At 41.3% G+C, this 12,778-nt stretch overlaps 1 protein-coding gene across 4 annotated transcripts in view; it reads right to left on the bottom strand.

Moving 5' to 3' along the window:
• The window catches only part of enox2 (ecto-NOX disulfide-thiol exchanger 2), a 133,449-nt gene that overhangs the window by 61,279 nt on the left and 59,392 nt on the right, over positions 1-12,778 (bottom strand). For all 4 annotated transcript variants that reach the window (XM_042220527.1, XM_005913102.3, XM_005913101.3 and 1 more), the window contains one exon: positions 3,197-3,328. In XM_042220527.1, the coding sequence (XP_042076461.1) occupies positions 3,197-3,314 (118 nt within the window). In that variant the 5' untranslated portion in view covers positions 3,315-3,328. The remainder of the gene's footprint in view (positions 1-3,196; positions 3,329-12,778) is intronic.

Below are 12,778 nucleotides of genomic sequence, written 5' to 3'. Positions count from 1 at the left end.
AATTGGCCTTTCTCACAGCAGACATTTTCCTTGGACACGCAGGTGCGGCTAATAACACTAATTGCTGCATTCCATCTACAGGTGCGAGTTTCACGGATCTCATATTGTGCACCCTGGATTACTGGTACGGGCGTCATTAGTGTTTTAGTTGTGTGCCTTTTCTGCTATGAATTTAAATTACTGCTCTGAAAAGGTCTTCAACTGCTGCAAATAAAGTTCCAAGAGAGAATCTCAGTAGGTTAGCTTCACACATACACTTCAGCTGCAATATAGACTCTTGAAAAGATGTGTTTATGTCCACCTTCCAGCATTGGTCTTCATCTCAAATCTGTGTTGTTTATTCTGACTGAACCAGAGTCTGGTTTGTTTCCCCCTTGAACTGATTTGTTTGGGGAAGATCTTAAAACTGCATTCGTAGCTGGATGTTGACCAAAATGACCACCAAGTACACCAACTGACTTTGCCAGTTTAGGCTGAGAAGCTACCAAAGGTGGGTATGTTTTGCAGAAAATACAAACCTTATACAGTCAGTCTTCCAGCAGCTAGCTGGAAAATGAATTAAGGGCTGACCTTCTCTGTAAGCAAGTACATTGCTCTCTTGCCATTTGGTTGGACAGAACAGTCTTCAAGACCTCATCCCTGTGTTTACTTTCCTGATGCTGCCCCAGACACAGAAGGAACCGATAAGCAAAATGAATGTTTTTTTGGCTGACTCCGTAAACAGAAATCAAATCAAGGAAACATGTATTTTTCATTCTTAGTCAGCAATATGGAACTTGTCTGGGATGGTCAGATCAGTGTTAAAACTTTCAAACAGGCAAAATCTGTCTGGTTTCCATCTTTATGAGACTTTTTTGGTGTCACTTCTGACTTCTCTTTTTCTTTACTGGAAAGACTTCTACTATATTTGAAATACGCAATGCCTGCGTCTGTGTGTGTTTCCCTTAATATTTCCCGAGGAGTGCATTTGGAAGACAGTTCGCCTCCAAGTGCACACACACACACACACACACACACACACACACACACACACACACACACACCAGCCTGGCATATTTCAAATATGAAAGTGCATTTCAGCTAAGAAGTGGGAAGTGATTTATAAAAGGCTTTAGGGAAAGGCTTTCAACTGAGAAGAGAGAAAAGACATGGCAGAATAACTCTTCAGAGATGGAGAGTGGGAGGCTGCTGCTGAACCTAATGTTATAGATAGCAAAGCAATCGGTAAGGCTGGATATTTTAGCGGTAGATCGGGACACAGTAGCTCAACCTGGCGCATACAAAATGCACTTTGAGGTTGTAAGAGTGTGGGATAAATGAGCAAATAAATGAAATTTCACCGTTCTAATCCCCAAAACGGAGAGGTTCCAAACAGTTGAAGCAGCCGCTTTTAAACCAATGACTGATTTTTTGTCATTGCTTGGTGCTGAGCGATAATGCAGCAGATATAATACAATACATGCCTTTAGTGCTGATACTGGTGTATTTCATTAAAACAAAGGGAGAAACTATGAAAACACGCGTGAATGTTCTTGTTTGATAAGCTGATGCAGGTGTTTTGTTTTGTGTCCTAAGGACTAGTTCGGTAATAGTGTTTCATATGCATCCTTTAATGCATTTAATTAATGGAAAGCAGAGCGTACAGAAGGCCATCGGTGTCAGCGTGTACACAAATATATAGGCATATGTGAACCTGCATTTTATCAGTACACAGCCGCCTGAAAAGGCTGCAAGGAAACGTTAACTTGCTAAAGGTGGAAGACAAAGAATGACCGATTACAAGTAAATGGTAAATGGTAAATGGCCTGTATTTATATAGCGCTTTACTAGTCCCTAAGGACCCCAAAGCGCTTTACATATCCAGTCATCCACCCACTCACACACACATTCACACACTGGTGATGGCAGCTACATTGTAGCCACAGCCACCCTGGGGCGCACTGACAGAGGCGAGGCTGCGGACACTGGCGCCAGCGGGCCCTCTGACCACCACCAGTAGGCAACGGGTGAAGTGTCTTGCCCAAGGACACAACAACCGAGACTGTCCAAGCCGGGGCTCGAACCGGCAACCTTCCGATTACAAGGCGAACTCCCAACTCTTGAGCCACGATCGCCCCAAGTAACCTCAGCATACATTTGTTTTTTTAACAGTTCTTTTATAACTTGCATGAAGCACAGAGTTTGAAAACAAAAAAGCTCCTTTTAACTGATCCTAGTGGGACTGAGTCATATCAGCATCTGTCAGACAGACTTTGCTTGTGTGTATGCCAGTTTGAAACAGATTACCAGCCTGCAATCCCATCTTGGTGACTCAGCTCATCCCGTTTAAAAAAAAGAAAGAAATATGCTTACTCTAAAATGACCAGCGTAGCCACACTGATGACAATCCACTTTGCTCCACAGCAGCAGTCAATCCACACTTGACAATGCAGTCAAAGAAAAAGAGCTACGAATCCACAAAGGCCCACTTCACACATGAAATGTCATCTTTTTCGTTCTTACAATGACATTAAAATGCTGTGCTTGAGAAGCTTTGGAGGCGAACTCCAGGTAAAAACTTAGATTTGCTTTCATATAGCACTTTCCTTCCACGTAAAACGCTGTTGCCCGTTGGCACATACATGAATACATCAGTTTGACGATCCCACACACTTAAACACTGATGACACTTCCACGAGAAGAAGCTGGAAATCTGACCAGTGAACACCTGATTACAGGTTGACCCGTTCCATCTCCGAGCTACAGCCGCCTACACGCTGCCTTTTCTTCTCCAATTTGGTTTAATAATCTCATTATTTTTCCTGTCTTTAAAAGGAAAACAACCAGAAGGAAAACACTGTAGCCATGATGAATAAAATGATTATCATGGGAATGGATTAACAACTAGAGCTACATTTCTGAAGCGAGCACTTCAACATAAATCACCATTTTAGATGAGAAGAAATCAGGTAATTATGCCAAAAATGCAACTGCAATAAATGCAATAATTCAATTCAACAAAAACAAAACATACTTGGCGTTGGGTAACCAATATCTGGGAACTGCAGACAGCAAAATGATGTTTCCAACATGTGTAAAATCAAACTGATGCAATTCAACTGCGTTATATGAGGACAACTCCTCCCATATTCATATTTCATGCTACAGAGTCACATTTTCAACACAAGATTGGTTCTTATATGGAGAAATCTGGTACCTGGCATGAGTGGCTGTCCAGTTATTCCCATGGGAGGCATCCCCAGGTTATTCATAGCTGTCGCCCAGGCGTTGGGGTCTGACATCGGCATCGTAATCGAGTTGGAGTCCATTGTCATGTTGCAGATGCCTTCTGCAAAAGGACAAACACACACAAAAAGGGATAAGGAAAAGCGTCAGCATCAGTCAAGTGACTTTCAAATCACCATGACAAAAGGGTAACGGCAGAAGAAGAGCCATGTTGTGGTGAAGACCGAGGTAAACGACTGTTTTTAAGTGTGCAGCGCTGTCGTGGCATGTCTAGTTGCCAAATTGTTGCTTTAAGTCTGTGTTCTGTCTGAGGCGAGGAGAGGCGAGGCTACCGTGACCCTGCAGTCAGTCTGACCACAGTGATTTCAGCAGCGCTGTCACAGAGAATCTATTTTCCTCGTGTTGTCGTTTGTTCAGTTGGTGCACAGAGGTTCAACAGCCTGGCCTTTTGACACATTCTGCCTCTGTGAGCGTGCTGAAATGGCGCGAGAAGGAGGGGGGGGGGAGAAGGAGGAGACTCGTACATATCAACACAACAATGTACACCAATAAGTTCTCCAATGAAAGATCTGAGCTTTCTTTTGCAACCAGAGTAAGAAAATAATAGAGGGTAAACCAAGATTATCAAGGCGAGGAGCATAAATCCTGATTCTATCACACGTTTGCCAGGCAGTCTGCTACTAAACCTTGACAAGCTGAAAACTCTCCAACTTAGAAGGACAAATATGCACATTTCATCTCAAACAGACAACTCCAGATCCATGGTTTTGCTTCCAAGTGTTGCATAATAAAGCATATTCTGGTCACCATAATAAAAAAAGTCAACATGAACACAAACCAGGGACCTATTCTCTCCATCTGCAGTCCATCCAAGAGCCCTAAATGCTTCTGAATTCTTTCCTCCGGTTGACCTTTTTCTTTCTGACAGACCTGTAAGTTGCTGTGGCTGCAGCATGAATGCTCTTCTTTCCTGATGCCAAATCCAACAGTCCTAATAATGAGAAGAGCTGTACCCTGCACATACTTCACACCTCAGAAGGTCTGTGACAGAGCTGACTGTGGTGCCAACTGTCTGCTCCGCGTGCACGAATGTGTGCGTCTGACGAACAGCAACTGCTATATTGGTATTCCTGGTGTTCAGACACAGCTGGGAATGTGGAATAATGCCGTGTGCCTCTTTGCTTTCCTCTCAGAGCTGCTAATTTCAGACCCGTCTGCTGTCGCTGCCATAGAGAGGCCCGATAAAACCCACATTGTGTGTGTCGCTGTGATAATGCTGCTGACGAGGACTTCACAGGCTTGTTAACTAACACAACCCTATTAACTGGGGACACTTTTGAGGCGTTAGAATAAAGGAAGAGAAGAGTGGCTGTGAGCTCTGGTGAACAGCTGTGCTGCAGTTTACCGTACAGAAACCTGCAGTGCTAACACAAACACACACCCAGGGCTGACAGGTGACAGCCTCAACCGAACCGAGTCCTCTTGCCTGGTTAAATAAAAACTAGCTTACAACATGGTCTTTTTCTGGTCTTTTCCAAATGTAAAACCATACAGACTGTTACAGACTCAGTGGTGGTCTTTTCCGAGTTTCCTGTGATGGGTGGGGCTTTGAACAAGAGGGGAGAACTGCAGGAGGGCTTTCATTTTTCTTTCTAAATTTTATTTTTTTGCCCAACACTCTAAAAAGTACTTTTAAATCCTCACTAAAGGTCAGTGTACTTCTTGATTGTGGTGCTCACATTCAAACTATCATGCATTTGACTAGTTAGGTCAAAGAAGTTAAAGTATCAAGTGGCAGGTCAAGTAAATTCAGCTGCAGTAGCCTGTTCCAGTCTTTTGCTGCCCATCCTGCATCGAACCACCCTGCTAGCCACTGTCTCGGAGACATACACTCTGTCCTTCATAAATCAATTATATTTTTCTGACTTGCATCCCCTGTATGTCAATATTTAAAGGAATTTTAATTTTGTTATGACCCTAAGGACAGGCCTTGGCTCCCCCTAAAGCAATCATCCTACACCATCGCATCGATGTAAGTGATCTTCAGAGAGAAACGGCAAACAGCTGCTGAAGGATCAACACAGGGAGACACATGTGTGAGCACACACCAAGAAACAGATAAACACAGTGCACAAGTTCACCTTGGCAGAAAAGAGGAAAGGGAGCCTGGGATAAGGGAGCCAATAACAGAATCAATGTTGGTAAATATTTTTATCTGAAAACACGGATTAGAGCACTTTGCTTTGCAGCCAATTGTCTGCATGGAATAAAAAGTGCCTAAATAACTCACAGAATCTAAGAGTATTCATCAAGGTCAAATGACTTTAAAGGGAAAACTTATATACAGTTTCAGCTCTTAGCTTAAGTAACATGTGTGCACCACATAAAGCTGAACATTTAATATCTAGGATGACACAAATGCCTAATATACCGAGTCCGGTTACGAGTGTCTAGCTTCAAAGACAGCAAGGCCTATTCACAGCATGTCCCCGTTACTGTCTTCCAAAGTAGTGACATCTTATCTGATTTGATTATTAATCACTAAATTATTATCCAAAAAGGTCCAAAATTCACAGCAACAGCTTGAACAACTTAGATGAAAATTGGGAAGGTCAAATTTCAAAAAAGCTATTTTCTTTTACTGCATAAAAATGATTAACAACCGCTTTGTATTCTTACTGATTTGTTAAGCAGCAAAACTCAAAATGATGACTGCATGCTAACAGTAACAAATACTAATGGACATGCTGTGAAAAGACCAACATGTGTGCACCTCCACATCACTATGACACATGTCTGTATTACGGATTTTGCCAGTGGCAATTAGAGCAATAGCGATTTTGATTCAGCCGGGGTCCAAGTCTTTCCTGACACTCTCTGCGGGCTGTGACCAGCTTTTAGCTTCGCTAAAAGGTCCCCCAGGAGGCAGATAGGAAATTAAGTCATTTAAAGGCCCATTGGCCATAAGCCCCAACAGCAGGCACAGGGACGCTGGGGGCCATTTAGTCTAAAATGCACACGGTTTTAACAGCTAACTACAGGTTTATTACAGCCCCTAGAGAGTGAACTCAAGAGGGAGCATAAAAGATACGGAGCAGAGACAAAAAACAGAAAGAACAGGTCACTTAATAGATGTGATGCTGACGGAAGAGTAAAGTAGAAAATGGAACCGAACTTCAACATTGCACTAAATAAAGCACAGAGGACTGATGATAGTCATTACCACAAGCAGGAACAGCAAAAACCCACAATCATGTATTATATTATTCCATTGCTGAACACAAAGTGGTTGAGCTGACAGATAAGCACATTTAAAGTTCACTGCATGTCCTCCAACCAAATGAAAAACGAATACCCCAAATATTTGTTCCACACCATGTTCTGACTTGTTAGTTTCAGGCAAAACATTGGAAGAGAAATCTGCCACTTTCCATCAAGAATCATGAGTACAGTAACATACATTTACAAGGAAAGAAAAAATGACTGCCCTAGATGCCTTTAATGCAGAAGACGCAATGTGCAGAACAACTGATACATCTTTAACCTAAACCTCTCCCGAAGTCTCCTGAGGTCTGTGTGTTCATCTGCAACTGTCTCTGAGTATGTGAGATAAATAATAAAAAAACTACTTCATATGTGAAAAATACTTAGAGCCTGAAACCACGAAGATCAGACTTACGCAATAGTAGAAAATCTCCTTTTGAGGACAATTTGTACGACTTTATCTTTGATAAATTATGAAAACCTTCTCAAAACGGATAAATCGGTTCATAAAGATCACATTTTTTCAATGACTTACGTGACTAACATACACAGGCACATATACGTACAGAGTGTGTGTGTTTAATAATGCATGACTGCCCTTCTTTCTGCGTCTTTGATCTGTTAATTATGATAAAACTAGTAGGGGTCTGGTGATTAGTGGTAGCAAAGGCAAAAATGCCCAGAGTGTTATACTGCACTGCGTCTCACTTAGGACCAAAAAGAGGACAACAAAGTGAAGATGTAAAGATGACAGACAAGGCCTGAAGACAGTCTGGCCTCATGGGGGGGGAAAGGGGTAAGAAACTCCCTGTGCTGTTTCACTTTCAATCACCTCGGTGTTTCTGATACATGAAATCATTAATGAGAGACGAGTGCTGAGAGAGAGTCTCAGATCTGTTAGGTTAGTTTGACGTTGTAATCATTTAGCACTGCTGGTGATGTCGAGACAGATATTTTTTTGTGACTGCTTGTCCAACTTTTTCTTTCAGCATCTTGCACTTGTGTCCATGACTTTTTCCCAGACATTAGCTTTATTTGAAGAAAAATAAGGAGAAATATTATTTTACAGCAATACAAAAGCCAAACCGCCTTAAATACAGACGCTGTCTGTCAAATAGCCGACTAACAAACTACAAGATTCATGGTGCTGTACGGTGACGTAGGAAGAAATTTCATCACCCGGCAAATGTGAATAAGAGGCAACCTCAGGCATTGTTTATTGTACAGAGGGCTAAACAGCCTTAAGATTTTAACCATAATGCAGTGCTGCTGAAAATAGGTGTTACAAAATACTCCCAGCAACTGACTGCAAATAAATTCATTGCAATTTGATGGCTGAGAGTGTATCTTTGTGTCCAACAGGTGACTGTGGGTTTAGTGAGGTGGTGGCAGCGGAGGTTGTCAAATCAAATTACGGACTCTAAAATTGGATTGGAAAAACTAACCCCAACACCAATTCTCAGCAGAGGTGAAATTCCAGCTCCACAAAAAAATACTAAGAGACCAATGCATATCTAATGACTAATGCATAATGTATATTATAGTCCAATCAAGCGCTCACGCTTATAAAGACTCCACTGCTTAATCAAAGTGCAGGAAATACTACTTTCTCTGCAGAACTTTTAAATAAAAAGGCATTTCCTTATAAAAATGTGCCAATTTTTAACTGATAAAGGGAAACAGGTTCGTTGTTCACTACAAACCACATGAAACTGTCGCCACAAAGCAAAGCACAAACAGTCAAACTGCAACACCCTTATGTACTGATGCTGCATAGGTCTTCCCTTTTAGTAAACGGCTTCTTTTATATAATATCTGTAAGACTACGAAGTGTTGATCATGCGCCGACCCATAATAACGTAAGAATCACAGTTCAATATTTCCATTCTAGCTATGAATTACAGTTATTGTGCCACTGCGAGCACACTAGTGAGAGCAAAGACTCAACAAAAGCTGCTATTGTTGCTAATATGTTTGTAATAAAAATGATAAAACCCATGCTTTAATTCGCTCATCCCAACAAGTCATCCACGCTGAGTGTAACTGGATAATACTGCTGACATAATAAACCAACAAATTACTGCTGCTCTCTCATGACTCCAACAAGCTTTGCTCAGCAAGTACAGCTAAATGCCTAATTTCAATTCCCCAAATGAGTTTCATCGCTGGATTTGAAATGGCTCAATGCTGCTGTTGTGTCTTTTAAGAAAATATTGCATGATTAGACTGCGCTATGAAGCAAAGACGCCACACTAGCGCACATCGGGGGGGTTGAAGAGCCATAAACCCACAATATGACAAGTGGCAATGACTGAGAAACAGAAACAGACGCGGTGATGCACAGTGGACATCAGCATTCATCTCACTAAAAGAGGTCTTTCTGAAGACTTCAGTGATAGGCATATTACTTATAGTAAACAACTTCAATGTCTACTTCCTTATCTGGAGCTATTTTTATACAAATAGAGCAGAGGCCCTTGTGTTTGCGTCAATGTTGTCAAGGAGAAACATCCGTTCCTGGACGGGAGCATGGCTCTTCCCCTCCTTATCGGGTTGAGAGAGGTGACAGACAAGAACAGATTACTCCGACATCTCGGGGTGGGGTAAGAGGGATGGGAGATAAAAAGCATGAAAGAGAGAAAAAGAGATCACAAACAGAGTTGAAACCTGACCACATCAATATTATCAAGGCATTTCAATAATGCGATGGGGGCTGGGGCCTCTATCGGATGCTTGTAAAGTATCGTATGTCTCTAAAGCTGGTGCTTGGTAAGGAAATCAATGAAGACTCTCTTCCACACTTTCTTTGGAGGTTCCTGAAATGTATAATTTACTGGTTTGCATTGTTGGATGAAATTGTGCAAAAGCTTCAAACTCTCAGTGCAGTTTCCTGCAGTGCTTTCCCACATACACAGGTGATTCTGAACATTTTGATTGGTCGAAATATGAAGTTTTATGCTAAGATGATACCGGTGGATGCATCTGTACACCACCAAGCAAAACAAGCTTCAACTTGCTGCACAATCAGTTGTGTTGCAGAATCTTTGCTACGTCGGCTTCAGCCCTGGTAAGCAACAGCAGGCAAATGATTTCGTTGTTGCTTCCTCCCAAAGCTTCTGGGCTCTGCCTCTTCTCCCATACAATCCCCTTGACTGCTAGCTCCTTAATTACTGCAACACAGAACAATATCTGCCGTCCAATAAATATCAGACTTCTGAGGAGCCTGAAATAAATCAGAAACCATAACGCTGGCAAACATTTACAAACAGCTGCAGAACAATTCCATATCAAAGTTACTCAGGTCTGCTGCTGTAATGGTCCACTTGCCCAGTTCTTACTGAAACTAACATTTTTCCTATGTATTGACTGACGACAACTCTATGAAGGAAAAATTAAAAGCACTAGACAGAAAGTTTGGGCAAATTATACATTTTAGCTGGAAGGGTGCTGACCCCGTGAAGCGGCCTTGGATTGGGGTAGAAAGTGGATAAACGGATGGATTTATGGATGGCTGGGAATAAATACAACAATCAAGTTTTTCCCCTTCCTCCTCTGCCATATACCACTCAGAAGAAGTCATTCTTTGGCAAAACATCAAATGCATTGTGTTACTTTGGAAGTTAACGCACAATCGATTATTCAGAATCTCTTTAATCATCACAACTGAAAACATCCTTAGCTGAAATATTGCTGGAAGCAGAAGAAGTGCTGCAGGCCTGACAGGACGCAGGAGTAAACTGATTGTAGGACTGACTTTAATGATGAAACAAAAACAGCTGCTGCTAATCTGTAGGAATGATGAGCTCTGAAAGACAGGAAGTCACTTTAATGAACATATCTACAGAGAAAGCCAACATCGTTCTGTCCACACTGACAACAGTGTGGATTTGCCCAATTACAGAGAAGCAGATTATTTTCCTGTATTTCTGTCACACCTGGGACAAAAACACGAGACAGCTGGGAAATCTGTGAGACTAACATTAGGAATGGAAGTAGGGCTGCGTCTTCCTTTTCATTTCTTGGCCTATTAATTTGAACATGCACAATGAATCACTGACGCGATATATAATGTAAAACTCTATTGCCAGCTTATTAATTTAAACATGAACAATGAACAGTGAAGCACTACATTAAACTGTATAAAGGCTGACGCATGGCATACGCAATGTTTGTGAGGTGCATTTCATTCCAGATACCTATCTGGCATTTAGACGGCACCCGTTAAAAAACACCAAGTCCTAGATCTCATTACTGAGTGGAAGAAATGGCTTCTCATTTTAATGTGCAAATGATGTACAGCGCCTATTCCAGTGTCCTGGAGAGGGTATGAGCGACAGCGGCAGAGACTATGAATCTGGAATATTTTAAGCTGGCCGAGCTGTCACGTCGTTAAATACTGATTTGCGAGTAGGTAATCTAATGGTACAGATGTGAAGAAACGCAGTAATACAAGAACATCAATCTCAAGGAGCGAGGTGTAATAGGCAATTTGCTCATTTCAAGTTGTGCAAAAGAAAAATGTGAAAATGGTATTAAATCCTCCGGGATCTGTGCCACCAATTTATGTGCTACACAAAGTTAAGTGCTTAAATAACAAACTACTTGAACCAGATGAACTATGCTTCACCCTACATGCATTTTCTCTACGCACAATGAGGGTTCATTACAACATCTTTTTACTTTTGTTCTCATATTTCCACAAATAGCGGGCAGGACATATAATTATTTCCTCTTTTTAATTTAGGATATATGCAGTTTTACATGGAATGAAGCTTTGACATGATGGGTTTGCATTTGCCCAGTTAAAGTTATCATGTTATAACTTTAACGGCCACGGTGTCTAACGGTGAGCTCACGTGTCACAGCTCTACTGTTGTCACAGTGCCCGATTTCGATATCTAGGACACAACCTTATACCTGATGACATTTTTGATAGCACATGTGGAAAGACAAAAAAATTAATAAGTATTATTTATTCATTCTTTTTAACAATTAAAACAATCAAACAATAACATCAGTGCATAAACGGTGGCACTATTTTTAAGTCATCTGATGCTGGGCAAAAAATAAAGACATACACTCATAACTGTAGGGCATCTCCAGCAGTATTATTATTAGCAACACTCTCTTTGGCAGTGCATAACAAGAAAGGACAGAGTTTTAGGCTGTCTGACGTAGTGCTGCTCTTATGACTTGGCACTACAGCTCCTTGCTGAGCAATCAGAGTTGATACGATACACACTGTACACATCTGTTTTCACATCTGGAACTTTAAGAGAAACACTTTTTGGACACAAATAATTATGTTATCCTGTTAAATTATGATAATGCCCTATTTATAAGCTTAGACAAATCACCGCTTACTTGCCTCCAAGCTATACAAAATGCTGCTGCTGCCCAACTATCAACACCTCCTAAGCTCACATTAGTTCTACTTTGTATTCTTCACACTAGCACCCAGTAGATTTTAGGATTTACTTTACAATTCCTGTAGTTAAATACAGAGTACCACAGGGACAAGTTCCAAATTATTTCAGCTTCCTATTAAACACACTCGGGCTCTGAACTTGGTGGTTGTGACCGGGAGGGGCAGCTTTTCAGCCTGTGGCACAGAGTTTACTCTAACTTTGGTTAGCTGACTCTGTGGACTCCTTAAAAAAGCAGTTCGCTGCTTTCATATTTAAGGAGGTCTTTTTTGAGATACTTCTTGAGTCACTGTTTTCAGTCTTCTTTCCTTTAGTGTATTTTTATGGGGTTTTGTATTCCTGCTCACTTTTTTTTAGCTTTCCATTTTATTTCTAATATTCTTAATGTGTTATTATTTTGATTGTACATCACTTTGTAACAATATATCCCTTCAAAGCGCTTTACAAATAATCTTTACTTACCGATTAATGTTACAGATGGGCAGGACTGCCTCCAACATTAGTGTTATTGTTTTATTAATTAGCCACAGCCGCTAGCTGCTACCTTTATGATAACTAAACAGATGGCTAATGTAACATTCTGCATGTCTGGCATAAACGAGTATTTGTCCCCTTGCTCAATATACGCCGGAATGCAAAGTAAGAACCACTAAATCCAAGCAACATGTTCTGCATGTCACCAGACTCCACAGATTTCCAGGCAGTTTAGAGTTCTTGGAGTAGCTGAGAAACAGGATGTTGTTCTGGTTGACCACACTCAGCGACACTGTGGCCTGGTCTGTGTCTGTTGTTCTTTTGTTTTTCCTGAGAGTCTGTGTTTGGGTGTCCAGTGGCTTAAAAGCCAAACACTTCTGGTAAGAATC

The sequence above is a fragment of the Haplochromis burtoni genome, unplaced genomic scaffold (assembly GCF_018398535.1).
Source record: "Haplochromis burtoni strain Fernald_Lab_line unplaced genomic scaffold, NCSU_Asbu1 Contig_4, whole genome shotgun sequence".
Lineage (NCBI taxonomy): Eukaryota > Metazoa > Chordata > Actinopteri > Cichliformes > Cichlidae > Haplochromis > Haplochromis burtoni.
The sequence above is the reverse complement of the archived record's forward strand: the minus strand, read 5'-3'. Positions and strand labels throughout refer to the sequence as shown.